At 45.9% G+C, this 20534-nt stretch overlaps 1 protein-coding gene across 1 annotated transcript in view; it reads right to left on the bottom strand.

Annotated features, from left to right (window-relative positions):
• Positions 1 to 708: 708 nt before the first annotated feature.
• SF3A2 (splicing factor 3a subunit 2) overlaps positions 709 to 20534 on the bottom strand; it is a 32758-nt gene continuing 12932 nt past the window's right edge. Inside the window, exons 7-9 of the mRNA XM_056574195.1 lie at positions 19681 to 19821; positions 4820 to 4888; positions 709 to 1346 (exon numbers count right to left, since the gene is read on the bottom strand). Coding sequence (XP_056430170.1) covers positions 792 to 1346; positions 4820 to 4888; positions 19681 to 19821 — 765 coding nt within the window. The 3' untranslated portion in view covers positions 709 to 791. The remainder of the gene's footprint in view (positions 1347 to 4819; positions 4889 to 19680; positions 19822 to 20534) is intronic.

Below are 20534 nucleotides of genomic sequence, written 5' to 3' on the forward strand. Positions count from 1 at the left end.
ACACACACACACACACACATATATACACACACACACACATATATACACACACACACACACACACACACACACACACACACACATATAGTAAAAACAAAAGGAAAAATAGCCAGCACAACAACCTAATACACAGGTGCCCGCTGCTGTGGCAAATACAAAATATACATCAAGAAAGTTGCAACAGCACTCTAGGTGCACCTAGAGAGCTGTTGCAACTTTCTTGTTTGTACATTTTGTATTTGCCACAGCAGCGGGCACCTGTGTATTAGGTTGTTGTGCTGGCTATTTTTCCTTTTGTTTTTACTTTGTAAATTGGGGTGTGTGGCACCCTCTTTAGCCGTGCACCCCACCCCTCTCAGACTGGAGGTGGTTTAGTCAATGGCTGATCCAACATGTCACACAGTCAGAGGCTATATGCACAGCAGAGGTGAGTTATCATGTTAGGGTCCCATCCGATATGAGGCCACCTCCGCGTGGTGGATGGGGGAACACATTTTGATCAAAAAGTGCGCTGGGAGCCTCCATTTTTTTACCTAGAGTGCTGTTGCAACTTTGTTTGTACATTATATATATTATATATATATATTATATATAAGATAAATAAATTTACTAGATATTGCTGTCAGATTATCCTGCAAAAACGACAATCTGAGCTCATAATTTATGTGAAAATAAACAAAACTGCTTCCTATTTTAAAATCATTGATTTATTAAAGTGATCAAAAAAAAAAAAAAAAATACATTCTACAAAAAAGGTGAACGTACACTCACAGCCACAAGCATAAGTCGTCTCAATTTGTTGGAGGTGGTGGGGGGATATTTGTTGGTCCTTCACTTGGTAAAGGTGGTCTTAACATGGGGGGCATAGGTCCAGGTGGGAGAACTCCAGGTGCTGGAGGCGGCACACCTGGAGTTGGAGGAGGAGGAACTCCTGGTGCTGGTGGTGGTGGTACCCCTGGTGGAGGAATTCCGGGAGGAGGAATTCCAGGCGGGGGAACTCCAGGAGGCGGCACAGCAGGGTTTGGTGGTGGTGGTGGTACACCAGGAGGTGGAACACCTGGAGGGGGTAAGGAGGGAGGAGGCACCGGAGGTGGTACACCAGGAGGTGGCACTCCAGGAGCAGGAGGAAGTTGAGGTGGTGGCACTGGGGGAGCTGGTGCTCCAGGAGGTATGGGAGGTAGTGGCATTCCACCTGGAGGTGGCGGGGGCATGTTTTCTGGAATAGGCGGTCGAGGAGGCATTCCATTCAGCAATGGTGGAGGGGGACGTTTAACACCAGGTGGTGCAGGAGCTATGGTGGCTACAGTTGGTGGTTTCTCCATCTTGAAGTGAAACTGTAAGAAGAACTAAAAAATACAAAATAAGGTATTAACAACATGCAGAAGTGCACAATGTACTTAAGGTTCTGATATAATTACATTAAGGGGATAGTAGAGGTCTACTAAAAGTAGAATGGCTTCTAGGGATCGACCGATATCGTTTTTTTTTAGGGCCGATAATCGGTGGAGGTTAGGGCCGATAGCCGATAACTTATACCGATATTCCGGTATAAGTTATCGGCTATTTATCCCCCCTCGACACCGCTGCAGGTCATTCATTTAAAGCGGGCCCTTTAAATCAATGCACTGCAGTGGCTTTTGCGGTGCCATAGGCCACCGCCGCCACCACCACCCGCTTCTCTCCCCTACCTGTCAGGGTGGTCCGGGCCATCCTTCCTTCCTGTAGTGTCCGGCGGCATTCCGGGTGGAGGGTGAACCGGTCCGGGCTGTCCTTCTCCGGGGGTCCTCTTCTCCACTCCGGGAAGGCTCCGGCCTAGTAGTGCAGCATAGACGCCGCTGCGCAGTGACGCCCGTGCGCAGCGACGCACCTGACGTCACGGCGTCTATGCAGCGTACTAGGCCGGAGCCTGCCCGAAGTGGAGAAGAGGACCCCCGGAGAAGGACAGCCCGTACCGGTGCACCCTCCACCCGGAATGGCGCCAGACACTACAGGAAGGAAGGATGGATGGCCCGGACCACCCCCATTACGGGTAAGTTTATTTTATTTATTTTTTATTGACTCAGAGGGTGGGGGAGGGGCCCGGCCGGTATAGCGGTATGGGCAAAAATCCATACCGGTATACCGCCCAGCACTACGGTGGGGGGTGCGACGCGGTGGGTCGGGGGGCATTATCGGCAAGGTAATTACCGATAATGCCCAAAATCATGATTATCGGCCATACCGATAATCGGTCGATCCCTAATGGCTTCCCAGAAAAAGTAGAATTTCCAAATTTCACACCTGCACACAATTTGCATGTACAGCATAGGACAGATTGGGAAAGAAAGCTTGGCTTACCGCTGATAGTCAGCAGGCATACAGATTGGGAGAAGGCATTCCAGCCCCGAGCAGTACAGAGGGTTGGAAAACCTTTTTGATCATTTTCTCTCTACATTATGGAAGTACCGGACAAAAAAAGACCTTTCATCCGTCTAATTTACAGTGTCAGCAGTTTGTAACATGAAATATGGTATGCATCTCTAAGTATTAATACATTTAGAATTGTGTTTTTCCTGAGCAAAGAGATTCTGAGTTCTCATGACATTGTATTTTAGTATAAAAAAAAAAAAAAAATCAATCATTTTCACATTTTTCACAAATTTGAAAACTGTTCTATTCATACTGTAGGTCAGTGAGATTGACTGTTTATTTCTTGTCCAACCCCATTGTGCAAGGGCCTTTTTTGCGGGATGAGCTTTACTTTTTACTGGTACAGTCCTTTTTATAAAAAGAAAAAAAAAACACACACCACCACTAGGGGTCCCCGTACCATCCAGAACATAGGGGGAGAGTTATCAAACCCAGTATAGAGGAATAGTGGTGCAGTTGCTCATAGCAACCAGATTGCTTTTTTTTTTTTTTTTTTTTTTTTTTTTTTTTTTTTTTTTTTTTTAAAGGCCACTAAAATTAAAGCAGCAATCTGACTGGCTGCTCTGGGAAACTGCACTACTCTTCCTCTACACAGGTTTTAATAAATCTCCCCCATAAGCCTGTCCCGCTGCAGTATCATCTTTGTCCAAGCTGAAGAACAGGCAGGGACAAAATCCAGTAATTGGGTGGGTGAGTGAGTAGTAGTACCCCATCCAAAGCATAGAATGACAAACCAAGTGAGCAACAGAAATAAGGTATTTGTGAACTAAATATAGGTGCTAGGTACATTTAAATTACATGTATACAGTCAAATTTAGGTACTGAATAACTTTTAGTGGGATATGACAGGTACCATTTATAGTACAAGTTGTTATGAACGTGGCAATATTTTTATACTAATTATGTTTAGGTTTTTTGTGACAATACATGGTTTGGGCATTACTTTTTTTCACACTTTATTGACAAAGCTTTAAATTTTTATACTTTTAAACTGTTACTATTCTGCAGTACAGATGTACTGCAGCATTGTATATCACTGTCAGTACTACACTGACAGTTTGCCTACGAGATCCCACAGGCACCCTTACTCAGCAGACAGGAGGCCAGCAGCTGGACACTGCATTCACATCACAAGGATTTCAAAAGGGGGGCAGGGGAGGAGCCCCAGTACTAACCAAGGCATCTATGGTGTTAATACTGCAGAGACTGGCGCAATAGTTTTCTCAGCAGCTGTGGCAGGTAGAGATGAGTGAAGTTACAGTGATTTGATTCGTCACGAACTTCTCGGCTCAGCAGTTGCTGACTTAAGCCTGCATAAATCAGTTCAGCTTTCAGGTGCTCCGGTGGCTGGAGACTCTCCTAGGACTGTATCCACCTTTTCCAGCCACCGGAGCGCCTGAAAGCTGAACTAATTCATGCAGGCTAAAGTCAGCAACTGCCGAGCTGAGAAGTTAGTGACGAATTAAATCACTGTAACTTCGCTCATCTCTAGATTCCGGCTAGATAAACAGGATGTATGCATACATTTATTTCTGGAAATGTACCCGCAAATACGGTTATCCCTTCCATGATTTAGCCAAATTTTCATACTGCCTTTATATTTTTTCCTCCTCTCAATTCCCCCCCCCCCCCCCCAATCAACAAAACCATATGAAATCTTATTTTACGAGGGATCAATTCTATTAACTGTGTGTATGTGTATATATCAGGGGGGTTGTAAAAGTGACATGTTATGCACATGCAAATTGCCCTATTCTGACCTCTAACTTTTTGTTATACTTTTGTACAAGGGCACATTTTTATTTTTTTCAGAATGATTTTTATGGGGGTGGGAGGTTAGAGTAAATATTTTTTAAACTTTTTTTTTAGCATTTTATTTACGTTTTTTAGGTCTTCAAAGAGGGTGTCCGATGGGTGCCCTAAGCAAACCAGCAACTGTCATTCACACTTTTAGATGCCGTGATCAACTCACACACTCCAGGCATGCAGGGTTTAAATACACATTGTCATAAGGGGTTAAGAAATTTCTATCACCACCTTTGTTTATGTTTAAGTCAACCATATGGTCATAGACAAACCTCAAACTATGGGGGAGATACATCAAAACCTGTGCAGAGGAAAACTTGACCAATTGCCCATAGCAACCAATCAGATTGCTTGTTTCATTTTTGAAAAGGCCTCTGCAAAATTAAATAAGCGATCTGATTGGTTGCCATGGGCAACTAGTCAAGTTTTCCTCAGCACAGGTCTTGATAAATCTCCCCTTATGTGATGTTTTTCAGCAACTCACATGCCGATATTTTCTCAATAGCAATTCTTGCACTGAGAGCAACTGATCTCTTGAGTTGTAGTTTGTTACAATAATTTTATTTTTAGGTTTTTGCACAATATAAAGCCATATAGTAAATACCTGTTTAGTTTCTCTATTCCAGTGTGTCCAAAACTTTCCTTCCACTTTATCAATCTCCCTGCTTGGAACCTAAACAAATCAAAAAGACTCAATAAAAAGGTGTTGAAATGTTACTTGTTATAGATTATGCATGTACAGTTAATTGTGGCACATACAATGTACAAGGATGAAGAGCTCCGTACTGGGGGTGGGGTGGGCGATTTGCTTCATTAGGTAGCAAACATAACCCACTAGTAGAATTCTGTAGTCTAACACTTGCAACCAAAATTTAAGAATTCCAGCAAAAATGAACTTATTCCCTATCCACAGAATAGGGGAGAAGTAGCTAATGGAGGCAAGTCCGCCACTTGGACCCCTGGATCTCCGTGAAGAGCACATGTCATAGACGGCAAGTGCTCCATTAATTTCTATGGGGGCGACGATGATGCCCGAGTGCTGGTCTCAGGTCTGTTCAGCACTCCCACAGAGATGAATGGAGCACATGCCTTCTACAGCACATGCTCCTCCCCGAGACCTGGGTCCCGTTCTGGATAAGTACCGTATTTTTCGCCGTATAAGACGCACTTTTTCTTCCCCAAAACTGGGGGGGAAAAGTTGGTGCGTCTTATACGGCGAATACACACCTATCGCGGCGGTCCCTGCGGCCATCAACGGCCGGGACCCGCGGCTAATCACCGATCGCAGAGATGCCCTGTATTAACCCTTCAGACGTGGTGATCAAAGCTGACCGCCGCGTCTGAAGCGAAAGCGATACTAACCCGGGAGGGACCTTACCTACCTCCTCGGTATCTGCTTTGTGCGGAGATCCCCTGCATGGCCGTCGCTCTCCGTCGCAATCACGTCGTCGCGCACGCCGCCCGTCATCCAATAGGAGCGGCGTGTGTAGCGACGTGATGGCGGCGAGGGAGAGAGAGGATACCGGGCAGCAGAGACGTTCCGGAGCAACGCGGACACCCCGGGGTTGCGGTGACAGCAATGGAGGGCGACATCCAGGGCAGCAGTGACGAGCGGCGGTGACACGTGAGTATTACCTCCTATCCTGTGGTCTTCAACCTGCGGACCTCCAGATGTTGCAAAACTACAACTCCTGGCATGCCCGGACAGCCAATGGCTGTCCTGGCATGCTGGGAGTTGTAGTTTTGCAACTTCTGGAGGTCCGCAGGTTGAAGATCACTGTGACCTATACTTTACATTGTATTCTAGATTTTCCTCATTTAAAATTGGGTGCATCTTATATGCCAGAGTGTCCTATAGGGCGAAAAATACGGTACATTTTTGCTGTAGTTCTCTTTTAGGGTGTATTCACATGTACAGTATCCTGCACATGCTTGATGCGCAGGATTTTCTGCTGCAGATTTCAATATAAACTAAATGACTGAACACAGCTTTAAATCCTGTGCATCAAATAGGTGCAGAAAACTGTACGTGTGAATAGACCCTAAAGTTGTGGGCAGCCACAGCAGGTTGGTTATTTGTTAACATACCCAAAAAAGACAAGCTACTCTATAAACTAATCTAATGCCACCTCTAATGCCGCCCTGGAAACCTTATTGTCTGATAAAGTCATCTACATCAGTTTTGATCTCTCTTATCTTCTTTAAAATATATGGCCAAAGAGGAGCATTATAGGCCCATACCATCAGGTATATGTAGAAATAAGTGCAGCTAAAAGCAAATCCAGGGCATGTGCAGGATTGTAAAAGGCACACTTAAAAGATATAGCATTGAGAAATAACTGTTCCAATAAGCTATTAAACCAAACAAACATCTATATGGTGTGGTGTTTGGATACAAGCTGATAAATAATACAGTGGTCTTTAATATATGCCATAAATTTATGATTGGTGTAGACCAAGGAGGTGAAAAGTGTAGGCAGGTACCACAAATAACCAGAAAAAAAAAAAAAGGAGCTAGTTACATATCTTGCACTGTGACTTTTTTCCCCAGATCAATAGAGGCGTATGACAAAAAACACCCGACCTTAACCACTTAAGGACTGCGTGTTTTTCCACTTATGATTTTTAACCCCTTAAGGACGCAGGACGTAAATGTACGTCCTGGTGAGGTGGTACTTAATGCACCAGGACGTACATTTACGTCCTGTGCATAACCGCGGGCATCGGAGCGATGCCCGTGTCATGCGCGGCTGATCCCGGCTGCTGATCACAGCCAGGGACCCGCCGGCAATGGCCGACGCCCGCGATCTCGCGGGCGTCCGCCATTAACCCCTCAGGTGCCGGGATCAATACAGATCCCGGCATCTGCAGCAGTGCGCGATTTGAATGAATGATCGGATCGCCCGCAGCGCTGCTGCGGGGATCCGATCATTCATAACGCCGCACGGAGGTCCCCTCTCCTTCCACCGTCCGGCTCCCGGCGTCTCCTGCTCTGGTCTGTGATCGAGCAGACCAGAGCAGAAGATCACCGAAAACACTGATCTGTTCTATGTCCTATACATAGAACAGATCATTATTAGCAATCATGGTATTGCTATGAATAGTCCCCTATGGGGACTATTCAAGTGTAAAAAAAAAAAAAAAAATTAAAAAATTTTTTTTAAAGTAAAAGTAAAAAAAAAAAAAGTGAAAAATCCCCTCCCCCCCAATAAAAAAGTAAAACGTCCGTTTTTTCCTATTTTACCCCCAAAAAGCGTAACATTTTTTTTTTATAGACATATTTGGTATCGCCGCGTGCGTAAATGTCCGAACTATTAAAATAAAATGTTAATGATCCCGTACGGTGAACGGCGTGAAAGAAAAAAAAATAAAAAAAGTCCAAAATTCCTACTTTTTTAATACATTTTATTAAAAAAAAATTATTAAAAATTAATTAAAAGTTTTTTATATGCAAATGTGGTATCAAAAAAAAGTACAGATCATGGCGCAAAAAATGAGCCCCCATAACGCCGCTTATACGGAAAAATAAAAAAGTTAGAGGTCATCAAAATAAAGGGATTATAAACGTACTAATTTGGTTAAAAAGTTTGTGATTTTTTTTTAAGCGCAACAATAATATAAAAGTATATAATAATGGGTATCATTTTAATCGTATTGACCTTCAGAATAAAGAACACATGTCATTTTTACCATAAATTGTACGGCGTGAAAACGAAACCTTCCAAAATTAGCAAAATTGAATTTTTCGTTTTAATTTCCCCACAAAAATAGTGTTTTTTGGTTGCGCCATACATTTTATGATATAATGAGTGATGTCATTACAAAGGACAACTGGTCACGCTAAAAACAAGCCCTCATACTAGTCTGTGGATGAAAATATAAAAGAGTTATGATTTTTAGAAGGCGAGGAGGAAAAAATGAAAACGTAAAAATGTAATTGTCTGAGTCCTTAAGGCCAAAATGGGCTGAGTCCTTAAGGGGTTAAAAGGTGAGGAAGAAAAAACAAAACTCTTTCAATTTTGCACCTACAGACCCATCTCATGGCTTGTTTTGCACCACCAATTGTACTTTGTAATGACATCAGTCATTTTACAAAAAAATCTACGGCGTAACAAAAAAAAATATATATATTTATTTGTAAGACAAAATTGAAAAAAAAATTAAAATAAAAAACTGCCATTTTGTAACTTTTGGCGGTGCCAGGACTGAGCAGATATGACACGGGGTCAGCGCGTGACCCTGCGTTATTTCACGTGAGTGGGGTGTACAGGTGCGCCCTGTGTCCTTAACATCTTAAAGGGGTATTCTAGGATTTTTTATTTGACTATGCTACAGGGGCTGTAAAGTTAGTGTAGCTCATAATAAAGTGTCTGTACCTGTGTTTGATGGATTGTCTTGCAATTCTTATGTGATCTTTGCCCTGATGTTTATTTTTATCAGCATAAAATGTAAGTGTTGTCTCAGGTTTTCCCAGGCTGATGTGCAGCCCCAGAGACATTACATCATTATCAAGGGGTTGAAAGATTAAGCCCTCCTGATCAACCCTTTTAAATATAATACATTTCATAACAGGACTTTCTAATTGCTTAGCTTTTAACGCTAAAAATTTAAGTGCAAGAAGAGAAATTGCAACAAATTAAAAAAAAAAAAAAAAAATGACAAAGAGGCAATTAATTACACTCACGAGAGAGGTCTAGAATTACCAGTGTTAATACCAATGTTCCCCTTACTATGATGGCATCATGGAGAGATTTACCCGAGAGAGATTAGGTTGGGATGATAGATTGAGGCACCTTGCATCAATCTCCATCCTTTAATCCCAAAAGAAGGCATGATTTGAGGACCAAGGGGCCCCCTTGCAAATCTGTTCAATAGAGGTCTCACATCTTTCTGTCCAGAAGGAAGCTAGAGTCAAAAAGGTAGAATGTGCTGAAAACCCAGAAAGAGCCAGGAGACCTGAGGCTGCATAGGCTGGGGATATTACCTGCTTGATGCCTCCAGCAACAGCATGTTTGCTTTAGCACCCTTCCTGGGAACCGCAAACTAAAACAAGTTTTTCTTGAAACCATTTGTCCTCTTTAAATACTTCAAGGAGAAGTATTATGCATAAAAACGTACCCCCTGCAGCATGCGTGACCCTCCGTACCTGGGTTATTGGGGACCTCCCACTTACTCCCCCCCTGCTTGGAGTCTTGTGTGTTGCTGGCTGTAGTTGGTGGTGTCTGCTGTGTGTTGTCCTTGTCTACCTATTCGCGCACCTCCATGCCACCCTCACTTCCGTGTACGCTGTTCTCCTTCTGTTATGTCAATGGCACTTGCATTGTGATCTTTTTCCCTTACCCCCTTGAGGTTTTAGTTACTCATTTGTTCCCAATTTCGTATTTGTTAGATTTCCCTCTGCGTAGGGTTGGTTTTATGCTATACTTCTTGAAAATAAAGAATTAAAAACAATAAAATAAAATGATCTCCTGTATGAACCCCTGGCACTGCCCAAAAAGAGAGCGTGTCGACCCCCGCACAAAGTGGTGGCTGGCATGCCCCTTCTATATATCTCTATGGAAGAGCTAGAGATATGGGGCATGTTGGCAGGAGATTGCGAGGGTCCCAGGGGTCGGACCCCCAACGATCTGAAACGTATCCCCTATCCAAAGGGGGAAAAAAAAAGCACCACACCTGTTCTCAGGTTGTATGTGGTTATGCAGCTCAGTTATAGTGAAGTGAATGGAGCCCAGTTGTAATACTACACACTGTGATTTTGCGTGAAGGGGTTAACAATGCACCTCAAACATCTTACATATGAAAAGACCACTCAAAAGGAAGGCTGAGTCAGTTTTTTTTTTTGTCCTGCAGAAACTGTGTGAAAGGAGGAGACTGAGATTTCCCCCGCCTGTCAAAGCTTATGTTATGGCCACAAAAAGACTGTCTCTAGGGTCAATCTTATAGGCTGCCAATGGTTCAAAAGGTTCATGTCTTTTAAGGCCTTAAAAACCACAGAGGTTTTGAAGGCCTTCAAGCCTGGGAGCAACTCATCATTGCAAAAGGAGCTAACCTATTAGATGGTCTAATAAGTTTGATCACCCAGGAATGGTCAGCAACAAAGCTCTCAAAAGCTGAAACTTGAACTCTAAGGCTTCGTTCACATTGTTGACATTCAGCTGGCAGAGATCTTCCGGCTAAAGGTCCAATTGCAGCAGGCTCTGCCTAAATTGTAGGCGGAAGACATGAGCCATCTCAAACATGGCAACAAAGTCCGGCAGATTTCCACCAAAAGGTTTATTCTTTGAGTGGACATATTTTCTGCTGGCTGGTGAGTCCACAGTCTGAACAGAGCAGGAGAATTCCAATGAAAACAATAGGTACCTCTGACCAGCTGATTTCTGCAGCTAAAGATCCACAGTATAGATGAGCCCTAAGAGTAGCTGGCTTAAGTTTTATGCTCCCTTCTGCAAAAGATTAAGAATAGCACAAAAATCTTGTCTGTCCAGCAGGGATGTGCACACACAGACTAGAAAGGGGGCTTGAGCCCCTGCCCTTTTGATGCCCCTCTGTCAGGTGCCCTTTTTGGTTTATTATATAAATAAAATCTTATATGTGCAGGGCTATCACCAAGCGAGAAAAGGGGGCGTTTTGGTGGCTGTACTGAGTAGTTTCTGAGTCCCCATCCTCTGGTGCTCCTGAATTGCACTGTGCAATACAGGAGCGACAGCACAGGATTCGGATTCGGCAGCAGCTCCTGCTTTTACTGTACATAGTGCTGGCTCCCTGCGAGGTTCAGACTGGCCGCTCGTGACAAATGGGGGAAGGATAGGTGCAGGAGCTGGGATCATTCAGCTTGTCTTCTTGGCTCCCTGTCCTCTGCTGTTTGGTGCACTCCTGGTTCCACTAGGAGAGGGGACGGCATACACCAAGCAGCTCGGCTGTCTTCTCCTCCTCCCCCTGGCTCCACATGTTTGCATTTTTATCAATCTTCAAGATAAAAGGCCCTTTAAAACAAAAAAAAACAAAAAAAAAACAAAAAAAAAACTGAGCAGACCCCGCACACACGCTGGGACATCTGCTGTCTCTCCTGTATACACTGCCCGCCTGCCGTGAGGTCGCCGGAAGACTGAAGATCTCCCTGTAAGTGCCTTATTTGAAGGGAAGATCTCCCTGTAAGTGCCTTATTTGAAGGGAAGATCTCCCTGTAAGTGCCTTATCTGAAGGGAAGATCTCCCTGTAAGTGCCTTATCTGAATATCTATCTGTACAGACACACCCGTGTTTCTCCACCAGGGTGCCACCAACTGTTGCTAAACTACAACTCTTCGCATGCCCGGACATCCTTCGACCTGGGAGTTGCAGTTTTGCAACAGCTGTAGGCACTGATATAAACACCAAGCATGTGAGGGAGGATGGTTATTAAAAGGGAGAAATCCGCTTAAAAAAAAAAAAATAAAGTATTCCCTATCCACAGGGTGGGGAATTAGCAGCTGATCGCAGGGGGTCCGAGCGCTGGTCCCCCCCACGATCACCGGGATGGGACCTGAGGAGAGCAGATGGCATTCCTATGGGAGCACCGAAAAGACCAGAGTACAGCACTCGGGAATCATCCATAGGAATGAATGGAGGGCATGGCGTTTACGAGTAGACGTGACGCGCTCCTCAGTGAGAGCACCGGGTCCCACCACAGAGATCAGCACTCGGACCCCCCGCAATCAGCCACTTATCACAGGATAGGGGATAAGTAGATTTTTATGCTTGCCATAAAATCTCTTTCTTGGAGGATCCATTGGGGGACACAGACTATCAGACTATGGGTATATGCTGCTGTCACAAGGAGGCTTGACACTATGGTAACAAGAAAAGTCAGCCCCTCCCACCAGGGTATACCCGCCTACAGGCACCTGAGCTTATCAGTTTTAGTCCCAGAGCAGTAGGAGAGGACAGACAGGTCAGAAAAAAACACGAGCTGTCTGAGAAAAACCACAGAATAAAAATTAACTGAACACAACCTCATACTATCCGAACCAGGAACACCAGAGAAAAAAGGGTGGGAGCTGTGTCCCCCAATGGATCCTCCGAGAAAGAGATTTTACGGTAAGCATAAAAATCTCCTTTTCTCTATCAGCTCCGTTGAGGGACACAGACCATGGTACGTACCAAAGCAGTCCCTAGGGTGGGCAAAAGGAAACCCAGTCAAGTGGAAGGCTGGACCACCACCGCCTGCAACACCTTACGGCCCAGATTAGCCTCAGCGGATGCAAAGGTATGAACCTGATAGAATTTTGTATAAGTGTGCAGACACGGCCATGTGGCCGCTTTACCTGCGAGGCCGAAGCCTTGTTGCGGAGAGCCCAGGATGCCCCAACTGAACGAGTGGAAAGAGCAGAAACCCTGAATGGTGGGGTCTTCCCCTTGCAGCGGTAAGCTTCCGAAATAGCAGACTGGATCCACAGAGAAATGGTGTCCTTTGAAGCAGGGTGTCTTTTACGGCGACCTTCCGTAAAAACAAAAAAGGAGTCACACTGTCGAAAAGAAGAAGTGACTGAGCGGTAGGTCCAAACAGCCATCACCACATCCAGTTTGTGGAGCAAACATTCTGTGGGATGAGATGGAGCTGGACAAAAGGACAGGAGGACAATGTCCTCTTTGAGATGAAAAACAGAAACAACCTTAGGTAAAAAGGACGGAACCGGACAAAAAACAACCTTGTCCTGGTGGATGACCAGGAAGTGACAGTAAATTGGGGTGGCCTTGAGGGAGAAGAAATGTTGCAGTGTATCACTGGCTAGGTGGTGTGTCGTGAGTGCTATCTTGCAAGATTTTTAACGGTGTGGATTACAAATAAAGATTGATGTTTTACAGAATTGCTGGATCCAGAGCATACTTGAGGGAGAAGGTTTGGACGAAGAGGGAGGCGCAGCGGTACGTCATCCAGTAGTCAGACCACGCCCTCCTGGGCCAGTTCGGAGCCACGAGAATGGTGGGAACTCCCTCCGCTTTGAGCTTCCTCAGGACCCTGGGAAGGAGAGGAAGAGGAGGGAAAAGATAGGGTAGGGCAAAGTCCGACCAAGGAATCACCAGGGCATCAAAGGCCAGAGCCATGGGATCCCGGGACTTCGCCACAAAGCGAGGAATCTTCTGGTTGTGTCAAGACGCGAACCAATCCACGTCTCGAGTGCCCCAAAAGGTTGCAGATCTCTGCAAACACCTCCGGATGAAGAGACCATTCGCCAGGGTCGGCTGAGGATCGGCTGAGAAAGTCCACTTCCCAATTGTTCACTCCCGGAATGTGAATTCCTGAAATAGTCAGAACTCTGAGCTCCGCTCAGAGAAGAATCTTGGACACCTCGGCCATCGCCGACAAGCTCAAGTGCCGCCCTGGCGATTGATATACGCCACAGCTGAGGAGTTATCCGACTGGACACGAACAGGATGGTCCCGAAGAAGGATCTCCCAATGGCACAGGTAAAGATCGTTGCAATATGTTGATGGGGAGAAGGGCTTCTTGGGGGGGGGGGGGGGACCAAAGGCCCTGGACTGTCCGGTCCCTGAAAACACCTCCCCAACACGAGAGACTGGCATCAGTCATGACGACTTGCCAGCGGAGAGGCAGAAAGGAGCACCCCTGTGAAAGGGGGGAATGAAACCACCACAGAATGGACTGGCGAGACCTCTGAGGAAGAATGATCCTGCGATTGAGGGACAATGGAGATCTGTCCTACTGGGACAGAAGCGCAAGTTCAAGAGGTCGGTAATGAAACTGGGCAAATGGAACGGCCTTCATGGCCGCCACCATCCGACCCAGGACCTCCATGCAGAAGCAAAGGGTAACTGGAACAGGGTTCTGGAGAATCCGAACAACGGACAAAAAAAGAAAAAAGTGTGAGTCGTTTGTCCGGTGGGAGCCAAATCCGGGCGGACGCCGTGTCGAACTAGAGTCCCAGGAAATTTAGAGACTGCGTGGGAGTTAGGTTGGACTTGTCTTGATTAACCATCCAGACAAAATGAGACAAGGTCTGAAGGGTGAGACGGAGACTCTCCATATTCTGGGCCCTGGTTGGAGCCTTGATCAGGAAGTCATCCCTGTAGGGAATCACCGAGACACCCCTTGTCCGCAGGAGGGCAATCACAGGCGCCAGGACCTTGGTGAAGACCCTCGGAGCAGTGGCCAGTCCGAAGGGAAAGGCCACAAACTGAAAATGGCATTCTGGAACTGCAAAGTGGAGATACCGCTGATGTTCTGAAAAAAATTGGAATGTGGAGGTAGGCATCCCGGATGTCCACTGAGGAAAGAAAACTCTCCTTGATTCATAGACGCCACTACCGAACGGAGATAATACATGCGGAAATGGCGGAGGAGTAGATGTTTGTTGAGGCACTTCAGATCCAAGATCGGGCAAACAGAACCCCCTTTCTTGGGAACCACAAAGAGGTTGGAATAAAAGCCCAAAAAAACGCTCCTTGGGAGGAACTGGGACAATCACTCCCTGAACGAGAAGGGAGTTGAGTGCCCCCGAAAGGCCCTTGCCAGAGACCGGGAATGAAAAAAGCAATCCCTTGGAAAGCAAGAAAACTCGATCCGGTATCCGTTAGATACAACATCCCTGACCCAGGAGTCCTGCACGTGTGCAGACCAAACGTCCCAGAAGAGTAACAGACGACCTCCCACCGTAAAAAATCCAAGGGTGGGGGAGTCCCTTCAGGCAGAGGTTGGCTTGCGGGTGCCTGCCTTGGCTGCGAAATGGCTGGAACGGTTATCCGATTTCCAGGAGGGACGGGCCTGGAAACAGGGGAGTCTTCTTGTCCTGCAAGGGCGCCTGTCTGGACGCTCTACTGGAACCAAACGTCAAAGGATCGAAAGGAGGTAGACTTGACGGGAAGTAGCACTGCAAGACTTATTTTGAGGTAACAAGGAACTTTTACCACCCATCGCATCTGCGATAATCTCATCAAGGCGCTTACCAAACAGTCAAGAACCTGTAAAAGGAAGCTCCGTAAGAGATTTCTTAAAAGCGGCATCAGCGCCCCTGGCCTTGAGCCACATAGAACAACAAAGAGCCACCAGATTGCCTGTGGCAAAAGCCGCACATCGGGCCAACTGCATGGAAGCGGAGCACAGAGAGTCTCCAGCACTGGAGAATTGCAGTGCTAAATCAGCTCCTCAGTTCCTCTGCAGGGGATCTGGAAAGAATACCCTGGCAGAGTTGAGAAGCCCAGACTGAAAAGGGCTTTTGACACCCAGGCAGAAGCAAAAGCAGGAAGCAAGGAAGAGCCCTCTGCTTCAAAAGCAAATTTGGCCAGAGTCTCTACCCTCTTGTCCACCGGGTCTTTGAAGGAAGCTGCGTCTGCCAAGGGCAGAGTAGTTGCTTTCGACAGGCGGGAGACCGGTGGATGGAGAGGTCCACCGAGCAATAAGGTCCTTGGCAAAAGGAAAATGTGCTTGAACCTTCTTAGTTTCTTGAAAACGCTTGTCAGGATGTTTCCAGGTAGACTCCAGCAAGGCTTCAAATTCAGCACAAGAGCTGAAAACCTTGGGTGCAGGTCGGGAACGGTGAAAGGAAACTTCTGGGGCTATGTCCAAAGTTCTAGGTGAAAGGTGTCCCTAATGGCCGAGACCAAGGTGTCCACCATGCCAGCCGTATCTGTTCGGTCCTCTGAGTCAGAGGCAGAACCAGAAGCCTCATCTTCCTGTTCCCCAAGAGTGGGAGCGGGTGGAGGCAGCCTTGGATGAGGGCGAAAATAACCTGGTATGCAGATCTGGAGATCCAGAACAGCGACCAGAGAAACGTCTGTCTACTAGCGGACTCTGTATATGAGTCATAGGATATACCCCTAGGACGCTTGTGAGAGCGCTTTGAATAAGGAAAGGGATAGTGGGTCTCTCTACAGGGTCGGCATAAGGAGGACCTCTCCAAGGCAGTCTCCACGGAACGGGAGACCTGAGCCAAGTCGGAAATAGACTGGGAGAGGGAAGACACCCATGCCGGAGGGATAGCAAAGCCCACAGGGTCTGGAGGGGGATCCTGAGTAGAAATACCAGGATGGTCGGGTGGCGCAGTGGTGCAGTCAGAACAAGTGGGTTCAGCAGAACCAGGCATTTTAGAATTGCAGCCCTTGCAGGTATAATAGGTGACCAGGGCCCCAGTTAGCTGTCTAGAGGGAGGGACAGTTTTGGGTTCGGACATAGCAAAAGAAAGTAAAATGAAAGTCTCACCCAAAGTCTGTGTCCCCAGCCAAAAGCAGCAGCTGTGAGAGGAACTCCAGTCTGCAGCTGAGAAGAGAGATAGGAGGAGTGAATGACCAATGGGAAGAGTGCGGCCGGACTAGGCTAGGATGCCTCTCATTGGCCCAAAGAATCACTGCTGTGCGCACAAAGCGCTAATTAGCAGAGAAACCGGCCTGATTCGCACACCTGCACTTCATAGGACATGATACCTGCCGGCCACGAGTGGGCAGGGCTAAGCCCCGGAAAGAGCCCGCGGCCATATGAAGAAAACTGCCCACGCCATAATGGCGCCTTCGAACGCCTGATAAGCAGTGTGTGGGGAACAGAGCCGTCGGCAGCGCGTGGCCACCGACAGAATGAATGTAAAGTCTTCGCTCCGGTCGCATCGAGCTAGGCGATGCAGCAGAAGAGAGGTGCCAGGGCTTGCCTGGGAGCACAGGGAAGAAGCAGTCGGCAGCGCACGGCTGCCAAAGAATGAAAGAAAATTCAGTGGTCCAGAGGTGCCGGCGCCTGCACAAAGACAGACGCCGAAGTTAAAAGAGTGAGGCGGGGGGGAAATGCACAGTCCTACACTACTGACCATAGAAAACCCTCCCCACATCCAAAAAGGTAGGGCAGGGGTTGTCCCAGCAACAATAAAAAGAGGAGTGGGTCCCTGAAACCTGAAAGAAAAGGGGAGAAAATACTCACCTTAGTCAGATGAACTTACCTAATGAAGTCTTCAGTCAGCTTTTAGTCACCTGCATCATGCTGGGCTGTAACAGCGAGACGAGCAGGGAAGGTATGGGGACCTGGACCCATGAGGTACAACCCCAGGTGCTGACCGTTTGCAAGAAGGGGTTGACAGTACATCCACGATGTCTGTGACCCTTCTTTGCAAATGGGGAAACAGTGAAGGCTATGTTCCTGAGTCCCCACCTGAAAAAAAGAAAAGGGAGAGAAAAACCTAACTAAAAGTCCCTAATCTCAAAAATAAAACCCCAGACCAGCATCTGCCTCCTACAGACACTAAGCTAAAACTCAGGTGCCTGTAGGTGGGTATACCCTGCTGGGAGGGGCCGACTTTTCTTGTTACCATATTGTCCAGCCTCCTAGTGACAGCAGCAGATACCCATGGTCTGTGTCGCCCAATGGAGCCGATAGAGAAAAGTAGTTTTTTTTTTTGCCGGAGTTCTCCTTTAAGGATAGATACGTCCTATGAAATGGGGGGGCATGTATATATTATATTTATTACTATTGCAATGCAGCCTTACCTTTGGCTGGTGTTAAGAAGATTGCATTGTGTGAGGACTTACGTTTTGCGAGATGAGCTGGACTTTTTATTAGTACCATTTTTGCTATACATGCTACCTTTTGAGAATGAATATATATATATACACACACACACACACCTCTACTCACCTTCAGCGTTCCTATGTTGCTTTCAGTATCCTGCTCCGGTCCCCAGTGTGCTCCTCTTCCTGCTTCTCGGGCCCAATATGTCACGCTGCAACTCAGCAAATTGCTGGCTGCAGCAATGTCCCGCTTTGACCCGTGATTGGCTGAATGGTGTGATACATTGGGCACAGATGACAGGGCCCAATGTGTCATAATTCCACTCAGGAAGAAGATCACACCAGGCACTGAAGCAGGACACTAGAGGCACCGTGGGAACGCCGATACTGCGGAATGGGCATCGTTCACAATATAAAAAAATAAAAATAAATAAAAAAAAACACACACACCTGCCAGATTACCTCTTTAAAGCAAGTGTGGCTGTGTGAAGGGGGTTGACAGTGTGTTTAGGGGAGTAACAACATGGAGGGGGACAATATGTGGGGAGGGTGACAGTGTATGTAGGAGCCCCCTCAGTAGGTCTCATGGGGAGGTTCCCACATTTATTGCTACTCTACTGGAAAAGTGCCTTTTTTTCCACTTGAGCCCCTGCCCACTAAAAGGTCTGTGCAAATCCTTGCTGTCCAGTACATTGCTGAAGTGACTGCTTTCCTGAAGGACTAACCTTTCAAGAGCCAAGCTGTTAAATGCAGGTTTCTGACTTAAGGGTGGACTACTGGGCCCTGAATGTGTAGATCCTGATCTTTCAGTAGAACCCACTGGGCTCCCCTACTGAAAGAACCCTGGGCCAAGAAAACCAGGAACTTCAATGCCAGAAAGAAGCAACTAGGATAACCCTTGCTTTTTCTTCCCTGGGCTGCCTGATGACCCTGGGAAGTAAGGTTAGAGAAGGGATGCCAGTATCCAGGTCCAAACCTAGGACAGGAAATTGTTGGAAAAAAAAAAAGAAAAGGGAATCCATAAAAAAGGCACTGAGAATCCCAACAATCTTAGTAAAGAAATCTTAGTACAGAAATTCCAAACAGTAGATTCCACCAGAAGGCTGCACCATCCAAGTAGCATTTAATTCAGGCTGTAAGTAGGGAGAAAGCCCTGCACTGTGCTTAGCCACCTTTTATCAGCTTCCAGATGCAGGATGCAAGCGCAGCCTTTCTAGACTAGTAGGGTAGGGGTTTCTCTATCCATGGTAAAAGGGGGAAATATTTTACTACCAAGTTGGTGCATGGGAAAAAGAGAGGCTAAGGCTCATAAGAGGTACTTTTTATTTTTTATTTGCTTGCCAGAAAGTACATCACTTGTTTTGCCTTGGTATTGGAGTTGCACCAGCACCACAAATTACACTGTTTCTTCCATAACTTGCCATTTCGTCAACTCCCATTCACTTATGCTCAACAGTTTTTTGGAATCTTGGTGACCTCCTGCTGATCCAATTAGGCCACACAGGACAGGGGGACCCTCAAACTAGAGCTGAAAAGGGCTAGCAAAACTTGAGGGGATTTGCAGAGAAGAAAGGCAGAAAATCCCCACTTCAAGGTGTACTAACATTATGGAATACCCAAGGAGAGTGGAGGCTGTAATAGCTGCCAAAGATGCTTTAAGTACTGAGAAAAAGGGTCTGAATACTTTTGTCAATGTAATATTTCAGTTTTTCAATACATTTTCAATCCATATATTTTTTCTAACATTTCTAATATTATTTAGTTTATTTTGTCATTATGGAGTACTAAGTGCAGAATGATGGGGGGGGGGGGGGGAACGACAATGTAGATAGATGGAATGAGACCTGCATGCATGATACATTTTCTGCATATATTGTAGATATATCTTGTAGATATGCCATAAATGTTTAAGAGGGGAATACCTCTTTATGTAGGAACAGCATATAATTTGTATGTTACTTTGGTTAACACACACACTACAAACCTTAAATGCAATGGTTTCGTAGGGCTCTGCTGCCATTAAAAGGTACTGCCAACGTCTGTCAGGGGGTTCAATTCTCTGCTCATAGGCAGACATGAATCTATGTCTAGGCATGATGCTTTCTGCTATCTCTGGATAATCAATCTGCAAGTTCAAATGCGGAAAAAAGCAAAAATTAAAATAAATAAAACACATTAAGCCCTTATCAATACAAAGTAAACTCTAGCAGCTTTTGAAGGGATTTCCCATATAACTCATCTTATTTAAATATATAGGTAATGCAATGTAATGATTTTATCAAGTTGATGTAATTAAAAATATTACTGCGTTTTAGTTATCAGCATCCATGCGCCCAGTTTGTAGTAAAAGTGTATATGTATGCAGATTGCCCTTTAATACAACCATGAAGCACTGTTCTATATATTGCCTGCATGTTGCCAGCTACCCCTCTTGTGAACATGTTTTTTCAGCTCATGCACAGCAGGCAGCGATAGCAGAAGCAGGACTGTATACAATTAGTATAGGCCCAGCTCACTTTGCAGAAGGAACAATAAGACTTTGTCAGTAGGCATAATGTAAGTGTTCATATGAACACAAATATGCTCTGCAGATTAAAAGGAGATTTGTAAAAAGGTAGAAGACCAACGGCAGGACACTGTAAAAATACTGTTATGTACAATGGGGGAAATTTATCAAGACCTGTCCGGAGGAAAAGTTGCCGAGTTGCCCATAGCAACCAATCAGATCGCTTCATTCATTTTTGAAAAGACCTCTGAAAAATGAAAGCAGCGATCTGATTGGTTGCTATGGCCAAATCAGCAACTTTTCCTCTGGACAGGTTTTGATAAATCTCCCCC

Source organism: Hyla sarda, chromosome 1 (assembly GCF_029499605.1).
Source record: "Hyla sarda isolate aHylSar1 chromosome 1, aHylSar1.hap1, whole genome shotgun sequence".
NCBI classification, from domain to species: Eukaryota; Metazoa; Chordata; class Amphibia; order Anura; family Hylidae; genus Hyla; species Hyla sarda.